At 42.0% G+C, this 21,030-nt stretch overlaps 1 protein-coding gene across 1 annotated transcript in view; it reads left to right on the forward strand.

Moving 5' to 3' along the window:
* Nucleotides 1-21,030, forward strand: part of Lrrc72 (leucine rich repeat containing 72) — a 40,499-nt gene that overhangs the window by 10,670 nt on the left and 8,799 nt on the right. Inside the window, exons 4-5 of the mRNA XM_057783372.1 lie at nt 15,408-15,489; nt 16,542-16,652. Coding sequence (XP_057639355.1) covers nt 15,408-15,489; nt 16,542-16,652 — 193 coding nt within the window. The remainder of the gene's footprint in view (nt 1-15,407; nt 15,490-16,541; nt 16,653-21,030) is intronic.

Consider the following 21,030-nt stretch of genomic DNA (forward strand, 5'->3'; position numbering starts at 1 on the left):
TAAGTTACTTAAATGTCTTAATTTTATGCTTAATTTAATGGAGCTAATATTTAGAATATTAAGGAATATTTGTACAGGATAACCTCAAATAAGAAACACACAAGCCAATATATGTATACGTGGTTCAGAGATATCAGGTACCTATCTATCAGACATCTGCACATCTGGAATATTAAATAAAACAATGTGGGAGATTCTCTCAGGTCACAGTTTTAATTTTGCCTCCCAAGTTCTGTGAAAGCAAACGTGGAGGCCACATCACTTCTTTCTGAATAATACAGAATCTTACAGCCCATTTGGTCGATGTCATAGACCAACTTCATAAATGAAAACATTTTTCAGATATTGCTCTTCCTTTACAGACAGGCAAACACATACCCGTGCGTGAACACACCTGTGTGCCTTGCACACACATGCACACGCATGGGTACAGAAACAGACACATGTACCCTGCCTTGATGAGATGAAATTTATATCTCCTTGTTGAGGAATTTGTTGTAATCATGTTTGAAAACATTTTAGTGGGAATTTGTGTGACCATAGTGTTTGTGTGTGTCTGTGTGTGTGTGTGTGTGTGTGTGTATACAAAAACATTTTATTTACCTATTCATCTGCTGTGAGTATTGTCAAGGTAAGCTTAGGTATATCTCTGTTGGGATTATTTGCTTTCATTTTTTGATCAATATAGCATGGTAAATTGTGACTGACTGGGCTTCTTGATGGAAGCATTCATTGATTAGATTATTTGTCCTTTTGGTGTTTAACTTTTTGCAGATTTCGTGTTTTGTATATTGGCACTCTGCTGCACAGCTGGCAAGGGCTTTCTCTCACTCCAGTCTGTCTTTAGCTCTGTGACTGTTTCACAATCACAGGGCGTTTCTTATTTTCTCATCCTATTTGTAAATTCTTGCTAATATTTCTGGAGCTATTAGAGTCCTGTTCAGGAAATCATTGCATGTGGCTCTATCTTAAAATATGTTCCGTGTGCTTTCCTCTTGTTTTACATTGAGAACTTTGACCAGGCCAGCTTTCCTCATGCGCGCTCTCACACTCAATTCCCCAGATGCCTGCGCCTTTGTCTTTTAGTGAAAGGAAAAGGTGTCAGTGAGCCCAATTGTTAGTGAAATGAATTTAGCTTCATCAGAAAGCATGGGGCACCACATAGCCATGTCTCTAACTTTAGGGAATAATTCTCCAGGTCAGAAATGTGATCTACAAAGCTTCCATTAGAGGCTGTGGTTTAGGATTAAGTGCTACCACCCTGCCCTCGTAGGAATGGCCTGGGTGTGGTGCTCCCTCCAACCCTGCCCTCCTCAGAATGTCCTCAGTGTGGTGCTCCCTCCTACCCTGCCCTCGTAGGAATGTCCTCAATGTGGTCCTCCCTCCTACCCTGCCCTCGTAGGAATGTCCTCAGTGTGGTGTGGTGCTCCCTCCTACCCTGCCCTCCTCAGAATGTCCTCAGTGTGGTGCTCCCTCCTATCCTGCCCTCGTAGGAATGTCCTCAGTGTGGGGCTCCCAGCTCCTTCCAAGCAAAAGAGCAGAATCAACTAACACTCCATCCCAAACAGTAATTCCAGTTAACTAGTCAGAAGATGGTGTTCAGCTTTAAGTGTGGCTTTCCAACAGTCTGGCTTTTGTTCACTCTCCACTGATATCTCAATCTTAGCATTTTTAATTTAGATTTCCAAACACCAGCAGTCAAAAGGATGGTAATCTTTTCCCAACAGTGAACTGCCTGTGCAGAAGTCCATGTTCACAACACTGGCTCTTTAAACAGCTATGTTTATGAAAACATTTCAGAATGTCATTGACTTTTTTTTTTTAACCAACTGGGTGGAAATGGAAAATGAAATTGCTTTCAGTATTAACTGTAAGCATCAGTCTGTCTCTTAATCTTGAAGTAATTTCTTGGAGGAAAGACATAAAAATCCCTCCAAGGCTCCGGCAGCGAACAACCGAAATGGAAAGTAGATGTTCCACTTAAGGGTGTTAAAACTCAAAACTCTCCTAACTTATCCTGGGTCACAGCACACGACCTCTGATTTAAACAAGATGGAAATCTCCAGGCACAGCAGCAGTGACTCATTCTTGTTTGCCGTGTGGTCCCTGGTGGCGGCTGTTTTGAAAGGCAGACATACAAATGTTGCACCGTGTCTAAGGGGAGAGACATGATAGGGTCTTGGTGATGTTTCTCTGCTCTCTGTGAGCCAGGATTGTCCGAACTCCAGCCACCTGCTGCATCTTCATATAATGGTTCCACAGAGGCAACGCGCAGAGAGGAAGGGGTTCCATGCCTGTCGACATTTTCTTTCTTTTTAAGAGGGTGAAGCCGGGTGGACTGCAGGGAGAGACTGAGGCCTTTTCTTCTACTTCTGTTATGTGCAATGGACAGCATTCTTTTTTAAATCACTTGCTTTTTCTCGAAGGAACACATGGTGTAGCTTGTGTTATGTGGAAAGGTCAGCCCTTCGGACATGTTTTAACTGCTCTTGGGATTGGGGAATGAACTAAGCTAACATGAGTTTTCTATTGATTGATGATTGAGCAGGTACCCAGATCGCAGAAATTTGGGTGATGTCCCTCAGATTTATTTGGCAATAAGTTTGGGTGTATGCATTTACCCATTTGAAAACACCTCACCTTTTCCAGAAAATAATTATAAGAACCCTCCCTCCTTGAATATAGGAGTTACTAATAAACAAAATCAACTGTACAAGTCCCACATATTTTATGCTTTTATTTAGAATTTCTCTTACCTCAGGGACATTAACTACGATAGTTTTGTCAACTTTGTTGACTTACATTTTGCTAAATGCTTAAAACATAAAAAAAGAAAATCAACACAAATAATCAACATAAAGCTCACTGTACTGCTGTGAAATCATGGAGATGAGCATTATATACCTGGTCTTTACTTTTTGAAGGGGTTGTTTTACATATTTGGCTCCTTTGCCTATATGCACAAATGTACCGCATGCATGTATTTGCAATATGTACAGGTGTACTACATGCATGCAGTTGCCTACATGTACAGGTAACTACATGTGTGCAGTTATCTACATGGACAGATTACTACATGTGTGCAGTTATCTACATGGACAGATTACTACATGTGTGCAGTTGCCTACATGTACATTTGTACCACATGCATGCAGGGCATCAGATCCTCTGAAACTGGAGTTGTAGATGCTGGGAGTCACCGCAAGGGAGCTGGGAGCCAAACCCAGGTCCTCTGGAAGAGCAGCCAGAGCTTGGAACTGCAGAACCATCTCTCTTTCTTTCTCTTTTAGAGAAAGAACTATAACTTATTTTTGGAAACTGCTTACATAAAATTTCAGTAATTTCCAAATAAGAGGGGGTAAGTGAAAATATTTATTTGTTTGTTTATTTGTTTATTTTGGTTTTTCGAGACAGAGTTTCTTTGTAGTTTTTGGAGCCTGTCCTGGAACTAGCTCTTGTAGACCAGGCTGGCCTTGAACTTACAGAGATCCTCCTGCCTCTGCCTCCCAAGCACTGGGGTTAAAGATGTGCGCCACCACTGCCTGGCACAAATTTAATTTTTTTTTAAGTTTATCTGTTTTAAGCCTGGATAAAATGAACATATTGTTTTAATTTATTAGGCAGAAACACCGTAGCAATGAATTTAGGAACCTAGAGTTTCCACCTATATGTTATATTATTAAAATTCTCTCAAACAAAACTCAAATTTAAGTTTCTGTAAGATTCTCCTGCACTCTAGTAAGAATATGATAGGAAACGCTAGTAAGGACATTGGGAAAGGGGAACTCATTCAGTGCTAGTGTGAACGCAACCTATGCAGCTACCGTGGAAGTCAACCAATGAATGAATAAAGAATGTGATACATGAGTTTTATACAGCCACAAAGAAAAGCAGAATCATGACATTTGCGGGTAACTAAATGATGACTTAAAAATAATTTTAATAATGACATTTTTAAAAGATTCTTCTCTGACTAATACTTAAAATTCTACTTTAAGAAATACTGGTATTTCAATATTCAAACATAAATAAGTTGGTTTGCACACGAATGTAGAGTTTCTGAGACCATCACCACATTGTTCAGCCATTCCAGGAACCATCCTGTTTGTCTCTCTAGCCTTGGCTCCTCCCAGTGTTGGTCCGACACATGCTAGCCTTCTCTCTGCCTCCTTCACAGAGCCTTCCCAGGCATCCCTCCTTGGAAGCCGGCTCTCCCAACAGCAACAGCCCTCTTTTCTATCTCCAGACCTTTTCCCACAACATTTATCCACTTTATAGTGTGCAATTTACTTATTGTGTGTGCGTGTTTATTTATCCAATCTTTCTCTACTACTACAACAAAGTCAGGGGCTTTTGTTTGTTTTTCCTCACTGCCTTGCCAATAGATTTCAGCAGCCTGGCATTGCCTGCTTTTTAGAAGGATGAGTAAATTAAAACCTTAGAATTTTCTTATAAATGCAAAATTCCAATTTGTCAGTGACTCACAAATGACATGTCTTGGTCATCAATTATAAACTTGAGGATAGTAAGTTAGGGATATTTTTCTCAACATTTTCCTTTTGTTAATTTGATGTCTTGGTTCCTATTTATAGACTTCACAGTTAGGGATTTTTCTTCACATGGTCACCTATGCAAGTGAATTGAAATATTATCCTCCTGTTTAAGAAGGAAACATACTTATTGAAAAGATACTGGGTGGATATTATGAGGCTTAGAAATAAACTTCAGAAAATTCTCAGGATCAAATGCAACTGTGAGAAAATTAAGAACCAGATTGGAGAGTGGATTTGTGCAAACAGAGCCGCACAAGTCCATGCTTCTAGCACTGTTGGTGTCAGCAGCACCAGCCGCTGTGCACAGACTGTGTCCACACTGCCACCACGCTCACTGCTATGGACAACACTGCTGCCAGAAGAGTGAATTCAATATTTTATCTTGTTGATTACTGATTGAAGTACAGAGTAGATATGCTGTAGTGGCTTGGTCTGGATCCTGTCCATGCCTACCTGCAGGAAGTCTGGGGAAGAGAGTATCTTGTCTGACAGAAGTACAATCTAATTTCTATAAAGAATTGCTTGATGAGGAAGCCTTGGAATTATGTAGAAAAGGTTCAGTTCTGAGAAATTATGGCATCTCTCAAGTTTTATTAGATAAAAAAAATTAAAGGAACAGAAATAATGATTCCTGAGAGAGTGGCCCAGAAAGAGCAACTATTTCATGGCTGGATGTGGAACTGAAAGCTTGGGAGAGCCAGGCTCCATCAGTGATTATCAGATTCCATAATCCTTTAGAGCGTCTCCTACAAAGTGCTGTGTCCTTGACTGCTTCAGAGTTCACCAGGACAACGGATGCTGAGGGGTATATGGGCACTAATGAAAACATGCACACGTGCAGTCATGGCTAAACCCTGACTCAGCCTTCTGCCCCTTTGAGCAGATTTTTATTTTAAATCCACTACATACTCATAGAGCAAACATTTACAGGATTAGGTAGTTCTGTGAATTAGCAGCCGGACCAGTGGCTTGCCCCATCTGCTGTCCTCAAATGCACACCTTTCAGTTCTTCTCTGTGATCCTTCGCCAACTACCGGCACTTCTGCCAAGCCCACCCCGGCCGGCATTGCTAGTTCCTGTCCGTTCTCCTTTGCACAGCAGCTATTTGCTCCTACTAAGGAACGTGAGGGTTTGGTTCCTTCTCTTTCTTGCCCCACTTATGCCACACACATACATACTTACCACTTCCTGGCCTCCTGATGTGGTTGTACTGTAATTTCAGTTAAATCAATATTCACTCATTATATTGTTAAGACAAAGTATGCTTTTCAGAACTAAACCATGTATTATACTCCACTTTTCCTTTATTGTGCTTCTGATTCCCTGGAGTTCTTATTTGATTTTCCCCCTTTAGGGCTGAATTGTGTCTCCCTGTATTCATATGGAGAATTCCTGATCCCTGATCCTGCGTGAATGAATGTATTGGAGATAGGGCATTTAGAAGTAATTAAGTTAAATGGGGTATTAAGGGTGGGCCCTAATCCAATATGGCTGGCAATTTTATAAAAGAGAAGATTAAAACTCACAAAGAGATGCTTCATATGCACAGAAGGAAGCCCACGTGAGACCGGAGGAAGATGGCTTCTACAAGCCAGGAGGGGCCCAAGAACTAAAACCGCTCCCACCCGCTTCTCAGCCCCAGACATCGCCTCTACAACCGTGAAGGATTTTCTCTTCTATTTCAGCCAACCATTCCCTGATCTGCTCTAGCAAACTAACATACCTTTTCAATGCTGTTACTACCTACTCAATCCAAAGGCTTGTCAACAAAACACACCTGAATGCATTCAGTTCCTCCCATTGTCTTAAGTTTGTCCAGGTCCTTTGGAAGTGCTCTGGCTGACTAACCTCTGGGTCTGTCTGCAGCTCCTGTCCACCTTTACGACCACCCTAAGAAAACCTCCCATCTCCTGGAGGGCCTGTCTTCCTTTTCCTTCCCTATATTCCTGGATAAGGGTTGCAGGTCAGACATGTTTTCTTACTGTGAATGCCTGTGATTGTGTGTGTTCAGTCCTCATATTTAAACCAAGATTCAAATATTATTTTACCAGTAGAATTTTGGGTTTGTGGTCAGGTGTTCTGACGTTTCATGATTTGTGTTGATAAGTGTGATGGTTAGTTTTAGTTTTCAATTTGATGCAATTAGACTCACCTGAAAAGGTTGGTCTGCAGGGAATTGCATTGATTGTGTTGTTACAGCAAGACCTGGCCTGTGGCAGTCAACACCCATGCCTGGGGTTTGGTCCTGAATTGTATTAAGTGGAGAAAGTGAGGAGAATATTAAACATACGTGCATTCATCAGTCTGTGCTCTTCACCACGGAGGTAATGTGACCAATTGTCTTAATTCCTCTGTACCTCAACTTCCCTGCTGTGATGATTAAAATGAATTCTCTCTCCCGTAAGTTGGTATTCGTCAGGGCACGTTATCACAGCAGCAGGAACAAAGCTGTGGTGGCATGCACCGTCTTCATCTGCTGTACTGAACTTGACAATATTTCAATCCCAACATTTCCTGTCTTTGATTTGGAATTTTCTTAAGTATTTTCATTCCTTCCTCATCTATGCACATTGTTCTCTTTCTGGAAAATACACAGAAACACAATACACACACATGCAAGCAGACATATACAGACACATAATAAACACACACACACACATACACATATGACGCACGCACACACCTAACTGCTGAACGTAGGTCAGCATTTTTGCAGTTTCCTCTCAGGTTCCTAATTTTAGTCTCCACGCTTTGCTGTCTGTCCAGCAGCCCTTAGTCTTTCTTTCCCACACTCCCACCATGTTCTGAAAGGCTACTTTCAAACTCTAAATCTTCAAGTGCTCTTTTTATCTAAATGTTTGTTTTCTTGTTCATATTTTTGTTCTTAAGAACAAGGTTTTGCTCTCTTTGCCCCATCTACTGCGAAAATGAAGACCATTCTCAGCAATCAGACAGTCGACATTCCAGAAAATGTGGACATCACTCTGAAGGGGCGCACAGTCATTGTGAAGGGCCCCAGAGGAACCCTCCAGAGGGACTTCACTCACATCAATGTAGAGCTGAGCCTTCTTGGGAAGAAGACGAGGCTCCAGGTTGACAAATGGTGGGGCAACAGGAAGGAACTGGCCACCGTCAGAGGTTCAAAACATGCTCAAGGGTGTTACACTGGGCTTCTGCTACAAGATGAGGTCCGTGTATGCTCACTTCCCCATCAATGTCATTATTCAGGAGAATGGATCTTTGGTTGAAATCTGAAATTTCTTGGGTGAAAAATACATCCGCAGGGTTTGGATGAAGACAGGCGTTGCTTGTTCTGTCTCTCAAGCCCAGAAGGATGAATTAATCCTTGAAGGAAATGATATTGAACTTGTTTCAAACTCAAAGACTCTGATATAGCAGGCCACAACAGTTAAGAACAAGGATATCAGGAAGTTTTTGGATGGCATCTATGTGTCTGAAAAGGGAACAGTGCAGCAGGCTGATAGTAGACCTAAGTTACCAGTTCCAGAAACAAGATCCTGAATTTTAATACGATTTGGGGTCTTTTGGGACAATAAAAGACTTGTATTGAAAAAAAAAGAACAAGTTCTCAAATAGCACACACCACAATTACATTATTCAGTTTTAAGTAATGCTGATCTTTAAAAAACTTAGTGTCTTGTACATACATGTAAGGCAAATGTTCTACTCACTGAACTACATACCTAGCCCCTAAATGTTTATTTTTTACATGTAATCCAGTAAAATTATACATTTGTATATGTTTTATGTAAAATGCAAATCTTTTGTATTACCCTTACATAATTACTATATGTTTTAACATTTTAATTTGTTTTCTATAGATTCATTTTAGTTTTATGTGTGTATGTATATGCATCCATGGGTGCAGGTGTAGGCTGAGGCCAGCAGAGATGGAGTTACAGGCAGTTGTGAGCTGTCAGATATGGGAGCTCATAACCAAACTCTAGTCCTCTGCAAGAGCAGTAAGGAATCTTAAGTCTGAGCTGTCTCTCCAGCCCAGATTTCTAACATTTTTATGAAGGTACTACTAATGCACAAACAACTGCATACACTGGGAATGTACAACTCAAAAACTTTGAGCAAATACACACAGCTATGAAACCACTGTCACAACCAAGTACCTCACTCAAGATTCCAGAAGCTCCTGTGGATTGTGCTTGCTTGTTTGGGAGGAAAGAATACTTAACATGAGATTTACAACCTTGGCAAATATTAAAATTACACTGCCGCATTGGTAGCTACAAGTACCGTATTTCCTAACAGAGTTCTGGAATTTTCTTCCAGCTCTAACTTATGCAGACTGATCAGTGACATTCCTGTTTCCCTTCCCCTAGGCCACAATCACCCATCTTTACTTTCTGCTTCAAGGAGACTGGCTATTTTAGAAACTTCATGAGTAAAATTTTACTGCCTCCATCCTTCAGGAGTCTTCTTTCACTTAGCATGGTCTCTTCCAAGTTCAGACATGCCACACTGGAGGATTTCTGCATATTTAAAGACTAATCTTCCATTTTATGTAAGCTGCTAATTGTCTGTAATCCCTTTCCCTGTTGTTTTTCACCCCGGGCTATTTTGAATCCAGCAGCAGTGAATGTGGGGGTGCGGGATAAGTCTTTGGGACCCTGATTTCATCCTTTTGGATACACACAGAAGTGAGGTCGCTGATCAGACTGCAGGAACGCCCTCCATAGCCGTTACACTTCCAACATTCCCAACACGGTGTAGCACAGATCCAGCTCTTCCATGTCCTTGACACCATTTTTCAGATTTTATATAGATTTGTCCTAAAAAGGTGTGAGGCAATTAAAATGTTTATTTTGTTACATTTTGATTTAGTTATTTGGGGGTAGAGATGGCACACCTGTACCAGGGTACGTGTGGAGGTCAGAGGATACATTGCAAGAGTTGGGTCTCTCCTTCCACTGTGTCAGGCTTGGCAGCAAGTGCCTTAATCCTCCAGGCATCTTAGTTTTATGGAGATACCATTTTATGATTTTTTTTTGTTTCAAAGGCAAAAATCCCTTCTAATATCTTCAAGCATGGTAATGATGGTGGAGTTGCTGTGCTGTTGTTAATAATATATTTATCTCTAAGTCAGTCTTATTTCTGTGTATTTCTTTTGATATCTATTTTATGTCAAAATTTTACAAACTGTGTTCAAGATGAGAGCCTAAAGACTGGAGAGATGGCCCAGTGCTTAAGAGCACTCACTACTCTTGGGGAACCTATGCTCAGTTCCAAGCACCCACATCTCATGGCTGACAACTGCCTGCAATTCCAGGTACAAGGCATCCAGCACCCTCTTGCGGCCTCCATTGAGCATCTACATGCCCAAGGTGCATATAAATATTTGCACACACACTCTTACACACAAAAAATTAAAATATTTAAGATGACAATCTAGCTGTGCATAGCAGTGCATACCTTCAATCCTAGCAGCCAGAAGGCAGAGGGAGATAGGGAAGCAGGTGAATCTCTATGTGTTTGGGATCCACATAGCAAGACTTTCCTCAGGTCAGGCATAGGGGAATGGCAAGGTCTCCCCAGGTTAGAGTTAGGATGTTGACAGTGTGCAGAAAGGAGCCCCACAGCTTCCTCCTCCTGCCCAAGTTCAGCCTGTGAGTGTGGATCACAGATACCCCAGATTCGCTACGCTGCCTCCTCCTTCAGCGTGGAATAAACAGCAGTTTCCCCCTGCTAGGGAGTCCCCATCTTGCTAGACTCCTCCTTCAGCGTGTAGGAGACAATGCCTGCCCTCATCCTCAGGCAGGCATTGCCCCAGACCCCGACTTTTCCTTAGGGGAGTCTACAGATTCTCAGCCATTAAGCGGTGGAGTTTGTGTCCGGTGGATGCAGTAGTTTTATTCTAGTTCATTAAGGAAAGTCTATTTATTATTTATTTCCCCACCAATGTACAAGAACTCCTTTTTCCGTCTTCTGGATATCCTTATGAACATTCATCATTCATCCTTTTTTTTTTAACATAAAAAGCCATTCTGACATATGAGGTGATATAATAGTGCGATTTTAGTTGGTATTTCCCCAAAGTTTAATCATGAGAGGTTTTTGTTGTTGTTGTTGTTATTGTTTGTTTTTTGTTTTGTGTATGTGCTGTTTTTGTTTTTCAAGACAGGGTTTCCTTATAGCTTTGAAGCCTGTCCTGCTACCAGCTCTTGTAGACCAGGCTGGCCTTCAAGTCACAGAGATCCCCCTGCCTCTGCCTCCCGAGTGCTGGGATTAAAGGTATATGCCACTGGTGGTGTCTCGGCTACAAGAGAATATTTGTATATGTACCTGTTAGCCATGTTTATGGTCCATTTTTCATAAATGTCTGGCCAGGTCCTTTGCTCATTTTTCTTCGTCAAACATGGGCTGCATGTGTTTGTATTAACGAGACTCTGGCCCAGCTGTAAATTGCATCTTTTTTTCAGCTCCAGGACCAGGCAAGAACAGAGTAATCTGCTTTCTATAAACTTGAAGGGTGATAGATCTGGGTTAGGCTGATTTCTCAGGAGACAGCTGAGACGGTGGAGCTGGTGTGCAGAGAATCTGTCTATGCAGAGGTGGGTTGAGGAGACACTAGGAGTGGTGGCCGCCTTGATGGCCTCAAACACTGGGCCCTACCTATCGCTGGCAAGGCAGCACTCCTCTTCCATAGTCATGTAGTTATGCTCAGCCAATAGCCGTTCTCGTTCTTGGTGCCCGCCACACCCACCCCCCATCCTGGACATTCTGAGCCGCTGCCTCGGCAGAACGCAGGGCAGTGGAGGAGAATCACGGAAGAGCGAGAGCGAAGAGCGTGGTGACCCTTGCAGAGCTCCACTGGCCTCGGCACCCCAGAACCACTCCCCTTTACCCACTTTCAATCCAGTTGTTTACCTGCTGTAGTTTTTCTTTGTTTCGTTTTCCATTTCTGGTTTCTAATATGTTTTACCTATTAATCTTTTTTCTTTCACTCTGTGGGCGGTTTCTTCAAGCTGTTCTTATTTCTTTGGTTGTCTATTTCTCAGCCTATTGCTTGAGCTTAAAGGATTATACCAAAACTTCATTGCCGGATCACTCAGTGTATGGGGCTTTTTCTGTGTTTTCTTATAGTCTTGGTCTTATAACTTCAGATCGTCTAAGTCTTTAGTTTTAAAATATTGTGAGATAATATTTTGCATACAGTTTGAGATGAGGGATCTAGTCTCATTATTCTACATGTGAGCAACCAGTTTTTCCAAAAACATTTACAGAAGGGACAACATTTTGTTCGTGTATGTTCTTGGTACCATCTCAATAATCATCTGGGAAGCTGGAGAGAGGGCTCAGCAGTTAGGAGCAGAGGCTTCTCGTCCAGAGGGCCAGAGTCAGATTTGCAACACCCACATGGTAGCTCAGGATCGTCTGTACCTCCAGGTCTAGGGGATCTGATGGTCTTTTGGACTCTAGGGCACTGTGTGCAGGTGGTGTACAGGCATACACACAGGCAGAAATCCATACACATAAAATAAAAATTAATTTTAAAATATCAATTGACATAAATATGTGTCCCTGTTTCTGGGGTGCCTTTATTGTTTAGAGTTCCTCATTTTATGTTGGTAGCAGTTGCCTGCTGTGCTGTTTTAGAATCAGGGAGTAGAATGGACCCAGCTTTATTGTGTTTGTTCAAGGAATTTTGGTTATTTGGGGCCTTTTGTGGGTACATGTGAATTTAAGGCTATTTTTCTCTCTTTTTAAAAAGTGTCATTGGGAAATTGATAGAAATTGCAGTGCTCTGGGTGGCATGATTAATTCTAAGTCATGGACAAGGGATGCCTTTCTACTTATTTGTGTTTTCTACAGTTTCCAGTAAAAAGGTTATTTTGCCTCTTTGATTAAGCTAACATATAAATATTTTTATTGTTATAACTACTAAGGGTACTATTATTTTCTTAATCTCCCTCTGGGAGTTAACAATAACGTCTTATTGTTACCTAGATGTTGGTTTTCATCCCATTTTCCTGTAGTGCTGGGGGTTGCCAGGCAAATATTCTACTGCTGAACCACATCCCCAGCCTTCTTAGCATCTAGAAGCGCGACTAAGTGTGTGTGCTTATTTTGTGTCCTATAACTTTATTTAAATCCATTGATCAGTCGTAATAGGCTTTATAAATGCTTTATCAGTATGTATTAACTATACATAATGCTGGTTTTCAATATGACACCTGTGCACATGTCCATACTAGACCATTTTAGCAATGCCTTCTCCATTTACGATCCTGTCATCAGCATCTAACAACAACTTCATTCCTGCCTCTCCTAGGAAGAGGCCCTTTTAGTCTAGGGCTTTTATTAGTGTGTAGGAAGTGGTAAGAGCATGGGGTCATTTATTCTTGCCAACGAGTTTTGAGCTTTTTACACCTGGAGCTGTTGTGAGTTCGTCAAAGACATAGCGTATTGAGGTCCATCCTTCCCAGTCTGATCTACTAAGAGTTTTGATTGCGTGTATGATTTTGAGATTACTTGACGACAGTCTTGTGGTCTTGTTTTACAATCACACATCATTCTTGAAGCCAGACTCTACATTGTTAAACACGCATACACAGTTAGACATTTGGGGAGATGATGGCTAAAATGTAAGAAATAAGTTAATTTATAGAATATGTTTCATGACTCAGCCTAACTTTCAAATGAATGACTCATAGGCCATTTATACAGAGGTACCCCCAAGTTAAACAGCTTGACACTTGCCAGTATTTGACTGTGGCATCAGTCAAGTTAAGATTTGAATCTTGACTTTGCTAATTACATTCTCTGTACCTTCAGAAAGTTGTTCAATTTTTCTGAGCTTTAGTTTCCTCCTGAGTAGATGGTAGAAAAAAATAACATAAATCACACTAGGAAATATCTGTAAAAACATCTAGCTTAATGCCTCACCTGTAATAAACAATGAGTGTCCTCTTTTGAAAGATGTTTCATTTCATGTGTACGTCTGTGCCTGCGTGCGTGTGTATACACCACATGTGTGCATCAACTTACAAATATCTGAAGAGGGCATCAGATCCTATGGAATTGGATTTACAAGCAGTCGTGAGCCACTGCGTAGGTGCTGGGAACCAAACCCAGATTCTCTGCAAGAGCACTTAGTGTTCTTAACTACTATGGACCTGTCTCTCCAGCCCCATATTCTGTTTCTTTCATCTCCATGCCCCTAAGTCATCAGCCCTCAACTCTAAGCTGTCTATTTCCCCACTTTATTGCTGTTTTAGGGAGGTTTTATTATCACATTGCTAAGTGTGTGCTATTGGCATCTTCTAGTTATGGACTAGGAATGCTACTGTGTGTACTTCTGTGTCCAGGTGGCCCCAGCCAGAACAAGCTGAGAATTATCTGCTCTGAATGGCCGGCAGTAGCAAAGATGCCGCACCCTGGCTCTAGAACCACTGTTCTAGAGTGTGCTTGCTTCGTTTTCCATTTGTAGTGGTCTTCCTTTTCCCCAGTGCTTGCAAAAGTACTGTTGGTGAGAGGCTGTTTGTTCAATTCCCAGCTGCCCAGACTCCTGAGATAGTCCCACATGGAGCAGTAAAGCAAACGCTCTTCAATTTAATTATCTGCCACTCTTAGAATGTATCTTCCTGGGGCCAGGTGGTGGTGGCACACGCCTTTAATCCCAGAACTAGGGAGGCAGAAGCAGGTGGATCTCTATGAGTTGGAGACCAGCCTGGTCTACAAGAGCTACTTCCAGGACAGGCTCCAAACCCACAGAGAAACCCCGTCTCGAAAAACCAAAAAAAAAAAAAAAAAAAAAAAGTATCTTCCCCTGTCCTGTGCTCTACTGTGTCTCAGCATATTCAAATGAGATTATAGAGGTGGGGCCAGCGAGGTGGCTCAGAGGGTAAAGGCTCCTGTCACCAAGCCTGATGACCTGAGCTCAATTCCCAGGACCCACCCTGGAAGGAGAGAAGCAGCTTGTGCAAGTTGTCCTCCCTCCTCCACACATGCACTCATGTGCACGGAAATAAAGCCTAGGAGGAAACAGCCAACAACAAAGGAAGGGAAGGAGGAGGGCCACGCTGTGCCTGGTGCTCTAGCTGGGGCTGTGGCTTGCAGAGAGGTTAACACCAACCCTCCTTGGCAGAACTGCGTCCTTTATGTAGGGCATGAGGCCTTTGCTTTCGTGGGTGCAAAGGCTACCAGAACAGCAAAAGAGATGTGCCCTAGAGCAGTGCAAGAAGGAAAACAGTAGCATCAGAACATTACTGACAAGCTCTGGACCAGAGAGATGTCCAGAGAAAGATGGAAGATGGCCAAAATGCAATAATAAAATAGCTGGGGGATGCAGGAAGATCAGAGAATGATTTCAGAAAATCTCTAGAATTGTATCAATGCACTACTATGGCGTGGTTTGGTATGTTTTGCTGACCTGGATCTGATTCTGACCTGTGATCAGAAATGTAATGTACCAGGAAGAAAGGATATGGAAGCCAAGAGAAACCATGGTCCCCACGGATAGAGATGTGGCTATGCTTTATCTTAGAGAGTCCTCGGCTCCTAGTAACAGATGGGGGCTTGGTGTGTGGAAGTCCGGTGACACCATCCAGGGAATAACTGGATAAAGACTGTTAGGAAAAGAACCTTAAGCCAGGTGACAGCGGCTCTGAAGGCCAGTGACAGTTTGGCCCAGGTATGCTCAGAAAGCTCTGTTGTTAAGTTGCCTAAAAACACCTTTTCTTTCACACAGCCATGACAAAAAGGAGTTCAGGTACAACTTGGAGCCCAGTCCAAAAGGGCCACAGTAGTTGTGGTTGTTAAAAGCCACACTGATGGTGTCTTATGATTACAAATATAATATATATCGTTTTTCATTTTCAGCTGCATGGGATAGCATTTTTGACTAGAAACTATTGTCTGACAGAACTGTATCTAAACAACAACGCAATATTTGACATAGAAGGTATGTCTCAAAGCTTTCTTGATTGAATAATTTTTAGTTAAATAACTTTTAACTGTAATGATTGCTAACAACATACAAAAATATCTTATGTCTACTAAAATTATGTGATATCTATTTAGATGATTTACATTTAATTTTTAAAAATATGTTATACTACTATTTAGTTCAAAATTACATGCCTTATTCAAAACTTAAGAGGAGTATTTTTTATAGTAGTACCATTCTACTGCACAGTAGGATACAAACTAGCTACTGAGGAACCCAAGCATAGCAACATTTAGGAGTAAGAATAAATATAAAAACGATACATTGTCTTAAAATATTTTATTGGCTGGGATTTTATCAGTCAAGTTCCTGTTTCCACTGTCTTAATTTTATAACAGTCTCTATGCTGACAATTTCAAGCCAGGTATAAAAGTATATGACAGGCCGGGATCAGGAGACATGGTGGGTTACTGGAGCAAGCCCTTGGCTAGGAAATAATCATGAAACCAGAATGTTAAACATTTTAACCCTCCCATGATAAGCCCCTATACTGGTAAGGAAGAAACTATTACAATTTAAGCATACTTTGACTATCACAGAGATTTGTCCCACTTTCGTTTATGTTACAAATGATTTCGAATGTGCCATTCAGGAGAACAAAAATGAAATGAACATATGGTTTCCCATTCTACACCCAGCTAATCAATTTGAAAAGAGTGCATTGAATGGATGAGAAATTATTCTTTGATTTGCATTATAATTCGAAGTAACTCTGGTTTACATGTACAGGCACACACATTGCAAAAACAAAGAGAACAAGTATAACTCAAACATGATATTCAAGCCATCAAAATCGTTGCCACAGAAAATGGCTGATGCAACAACAGTAGGAAGAAATGACGCAACAGCCCACATCCCAGTCAGGTGTTGTTATTGTACGCTTAATCATAACTCAGGATATCAGCTGTAATGTATTCTCTTGCTTAGTTACAACATCTAATTACTATGAAGAGATTCTTACTTATATTTGTCAATAAAAATTCATCTAAAAGCCTTTTGTCTTTTAGGCCTGCATAACCTGCCTTCCTTGCATGTTCTCCTGTTACACCACAACGAGCTAACAAACACTGAGGCTACCGTGAAGGAGCTGAAGGGAATGCAGAACCTGAAGACCCTAAGTACGCAGTCCTCTACGTCCTTTCCTTTCCGAAGGCCAGCCGAGAGACGCAGGCTTGCCCTTGGAAGGCTTAACCCATTCTCTAGAGTGTGACTAGATTTTGCTCTTCTTTTAACACATGGGCAACAGATAGAAAATGATCATTAGTAGAACGGTAGGGTCTTGAAAGATGAAGCAAACAAAGTGGCAGACAGCAATGTGTGTGTCCAAGCCTACTCTCGGTTTGATCTCAGAAGTCAGCAGCATCATTCTAATCATAGGAGCTGTCTCTAACGGGCAAATCTGCACAGGCAGAGGCTACGGGGGTTTGTGTCTCAGGGCTGAGAGATGAGGGATTCGGGGTGATGGGTGAAACAGAAGGGGTATGGTGTTTCTCTGGGGTGAGAAATGATTTAAGATTGATTGTGCCGACAAGTGGTTCAAATGGGTGCATTCCTGACTATGCATAAATTGTGTGTATTAAGCAGGTAAATATGTGTGGCATGAGGTCTACTGAATAAAGTAAATTAACAAAAAACTCATTGACGCTTACACGTATTTGAGAAACAGCCTTTGTTCACCTCTGTTGAGTGGTGCCCAGGCAGACACTGACTGCTGAACTGGAAGCTGTATCTATTTAGGAACAGATCAAAACCGATCGGTGAAGCTCACCTCTCAATGTGCTATAGTCTTGCTATAGTAAACATGCACACAGCTACAAGACAAGGCAGATGATTCCGGATGTACAGATGGAAAGCCTCGTGACCCATGAGGTTTGCAGACCTGGACTTGGAGACCTCTGCTTGTCAAGACACAGGCGTGTTCTTTTGCTCATCTTTCAGAATTGTGTAACCTAGTGTTGACGGTGATGGCTCTGATTAAGGCATAGCGGAACTAAAGTTTCTGTAGCCTTTCACTGTTATCAGAAAACTCTCGTGCGCTGAAAAAGACATGACTCAGGGACCTAAAGTAGACTTTTAAAAATGCAAATAGTGAAAAGTTAAAAAAAAAAACACAAGAGTGCTTGGCAAGTCAGGAATTAACTCTAGAGGTGTGCTGAGATCACCTACCATTAGGATTTTTCCCAAACTCTGATATTCCATCCAAGTCTTGGATTGGTCTGCCTATTTATCTAACCCTCCATGTCAAGCAAATGTTTCCACAATTAAAGGTGTATGCTAGGCCCAGGTCTCTCATTATCATTGTTTTTCTATAAAGTAGGCTCTTAGCTATCACCCAGAATCTCTTCCCACACTGAGCTAATTCTCCAAAGCAATTCTTACGAAAAACTTCTTGTTGCTGATGCTACTTTGAGACAGGAAAACCAAATTATTGTATGTGTAGGATATAAATAAAATAAAGAAGATGCTTAGAGTCTAGAAATTCTGCTAAGCGGTAAATGGATTTCATAGAACCTCTCCTTTAAACAATAATCACATAGTAATATTTCTGATGCCCTTCCTGTTAAGAAACCGTTTCCTTACAATACTATTTCAGTTTCACAGAAATTCTATGATGAGGTTGGAATTATTCCCTCCTCTGTGGTAAAGATACAAGGCTCAGAGATTTACCAAATTACTAGTGTAGAAACACATCCATGCCTTGTTTTATTAATCATTTATTGATTCATTCATTCAATGTTTATAATTTATTTATCCGATGTGTAGGGAATCATTCATTCACCATCTGATTCTGCATTTATTAACAGATCCCAAAGTTGAAGAAAAACCTAATTGCGGCTTCTGTTGGGTTTGCAATTACATAGCTTGTAGACTAGGTTCTTGAAGGAGAGCTATTTGCACAATTTGCTGCATGTAAAATTAATCACTTAAGTAAGGCTGTGCTATAAAACAACATCCAGAGGACAGTATATACCCCTGGCCTTCATAGGGAGCAGGGCTATGCATTGAACCAAGATGCTTGATTCAGAGCTGAGTGAACCTAAAATCGAACCCAGGTCCTGGTGTCAAGGGTACATCTGTGCACACATATCAGGCTTGAGATAGGGATGAAATACCCACATTCTTTGGAGGCTGGTCTGATAATAAAACAACCTGTCAAGACAGTTAAAACCACCTCTACAAAACCCTGATGACATCATTCGGGTTACAGTCACATATCCCGCCTGAGGAACCTGCCATGGGTCATTTCCTTGAACTGACTGAAAATGCTTGGTAGCTTGTGGTACCATGCCCTATTCTGGTTGCAGACAGTCCGTGAGGAAATGGTGAACACTCAGCAGATAGCTAACATCTGTGTGTTGATGTCCTCCCAGTAGCTTCTCAGTAGCCCCGTTGCCATCTTAGAATAGAGTCGGCTCATTAAAACGAGAAAACTATGCATTTCAAATGTTGCAATTTTCCTCTTTTCAAGTAAGAAAACCATGTAAAAATCTAAAGTGTTTCTACTTCAATCATAAGTTCTTCCGAGGGTGAGAAAACAGCCTGGGGATAACAAAGTTTCAACCCATTTCAACACTGCACCCTCCTCTGGCATTTATGAGAAAAATTGCCAACAATTGCCCAGGAGACGGAGGGCTGGGAGCTTCAGGGAGGCCTGCAGCCAGAAGCAGAGTGTGAGGTCTGGTGCCTGGAATTCCTGTCTTCCAGGCCAGGCAGGGCCCCACCTCCACTCTGCAGGAGGTCTACCTTTCCACGCCCTCCCTGTGAAGTTCCGTCTTTCCCTTCTGCCCTCCAAACTCTGCAAAAGGGAATCCTCATGTGTCAGTCCACTGTACCAGGAACGAGTCTTCTCCCCTTCGTCAGCCTGCTCTTTGATGAAACACCGTGACCAAAAGCAAGCTGGGGAGGAAAACTTTATTTGGCTTACACTTCACATCACAGTCCATCACTGAAGGAAGTCAGGACAGGAACTCAAACAGGGCAGGAGCCTGGAGGCCGGAGCTGGTACAGAGGCCATGGAGGGGTGTTGCTTGCTGGCTTGCTCCATGTGGCTTGCTCAGCCTGCCTTCTTAGAGAACCCAGGACCAGCAGCCCAGGAATGGCCCACACACAATGGTCTAGGACCTCTCCCATCAATCACTAATTAAGAAAATGCTCTACAGGCTTGTCTACAGCCTGATCTGATGGACATATTTTTCTCAATTGAGATTTCTTGCTTTCAGATAGTGCTAGCTGGTGTCAGGTTGTCATAAAACTAACCAGCACACAGCACTAAATGCAAAATATCAATAAGGCTCTTAATCCATTTCTTTGTTCCTACTCTTTGCTCTTCTCTCTCAGATTCTCTACATTCCGCTAACATAGGCAGAGGCTGCTTGTTCATCCTAGTCACCCAGACCCGAAATAATCACACAGAAACTGTATTAATTACAACACTGCTGGGCCTATAGCTCAGGATTTTTATTAACTAACTCTTACATCTTGAGTTAACACATTTCTATTATTTTGTATGTTACCACGAGATTTGTGGTTTACTAGTAAGGTTCCCAGGGTATCTGTCTCCTTTGGTGGCTACATGGCATCTCTCTGACTCTGCCAGCTCTCTCTACTCTCTCTCTATCTCTTTCAGTCTGGCTATATTCTGCCCTGCTGTAGGCAAACACAGCTTCTTTTATTAACCAATGGTAGTAGAACATATTCACAGCATACAGAGGGGAAGCACACATCACTAAATCCATTTAGCAACTTGCATTTCATAATAGTCACGACCTTCCTAATGGAGTTTCAGGGACCAACCTTGTTGGAGGGGCTCTGTGTCTGCACAGGTCCTACCCTCAGCATTCTCTTCTCAGCTGTTGATGAAGGATGCTGGACCTCAAGGCCTCTTCCTCTAAGTCTGTCTGTAATGCCCTTGAGGGTGGTGGGCTGCCTCTTTCCAACAGGACAGTCTATGAAGCAAACAGAACTCCTAGGTTGTCCCCAGCACTTCCGTGAGGAAGGGAATGCTACGTTCTCTCCCCCTTCCATCTCTGCTCTGTCCCAGTTTCCCTGTTAAAGCAAGGATGATCGCCTTTCTTAGTGTGTGGAGTGGTAGCTCACAAATTTGGTTAGAAGCAGATAGCGCTACCAAGAGAGATGGAAGTCTGGCTTTGTGTGACCTCAAAACCTAGCTGTCTGATCATGGTTAGCAAGCTGAGCTTGCTTCTGTGGGGTGCTGTTCTGAACGAGTTTTTAATTCCCACGCATGGTTATCCTCATCTATTAAAACAGATATGCTGTTTCTCTGTTGATTACATCAGCTTTTTGCCCCTTTGGGAAAAAGAAAGGGGTCTCGCAGGTAGCCTAGGTTGATATCTAACTCCAAAAGTAGCCAAGGATGACCCTAAACTTGTGATTGCCCCTGTGATTACAGGTGGATATCACTACACCTCGCTTTATGTCGTGCTGAGGATTGAACTCAGGGCATCATACTAGGCAAGCCCTGTAGCCACCCAGCTA

The sequence above is a fragment of the Chionomys nivalis genome, chromosome 10 (genome assembly GCF_950005125.1).
Source record: "Chionomys nivalis chromosome 10, mChiNiv1.1, whole genome shotgun sequence".
In the NCBI taxonomy this organism is placed as follows: Eukaryota; Metazoa; Chordata; class Mammalia; order Rodentia; family Cricetidae; genus Chionomys; species Chionomys nivalis.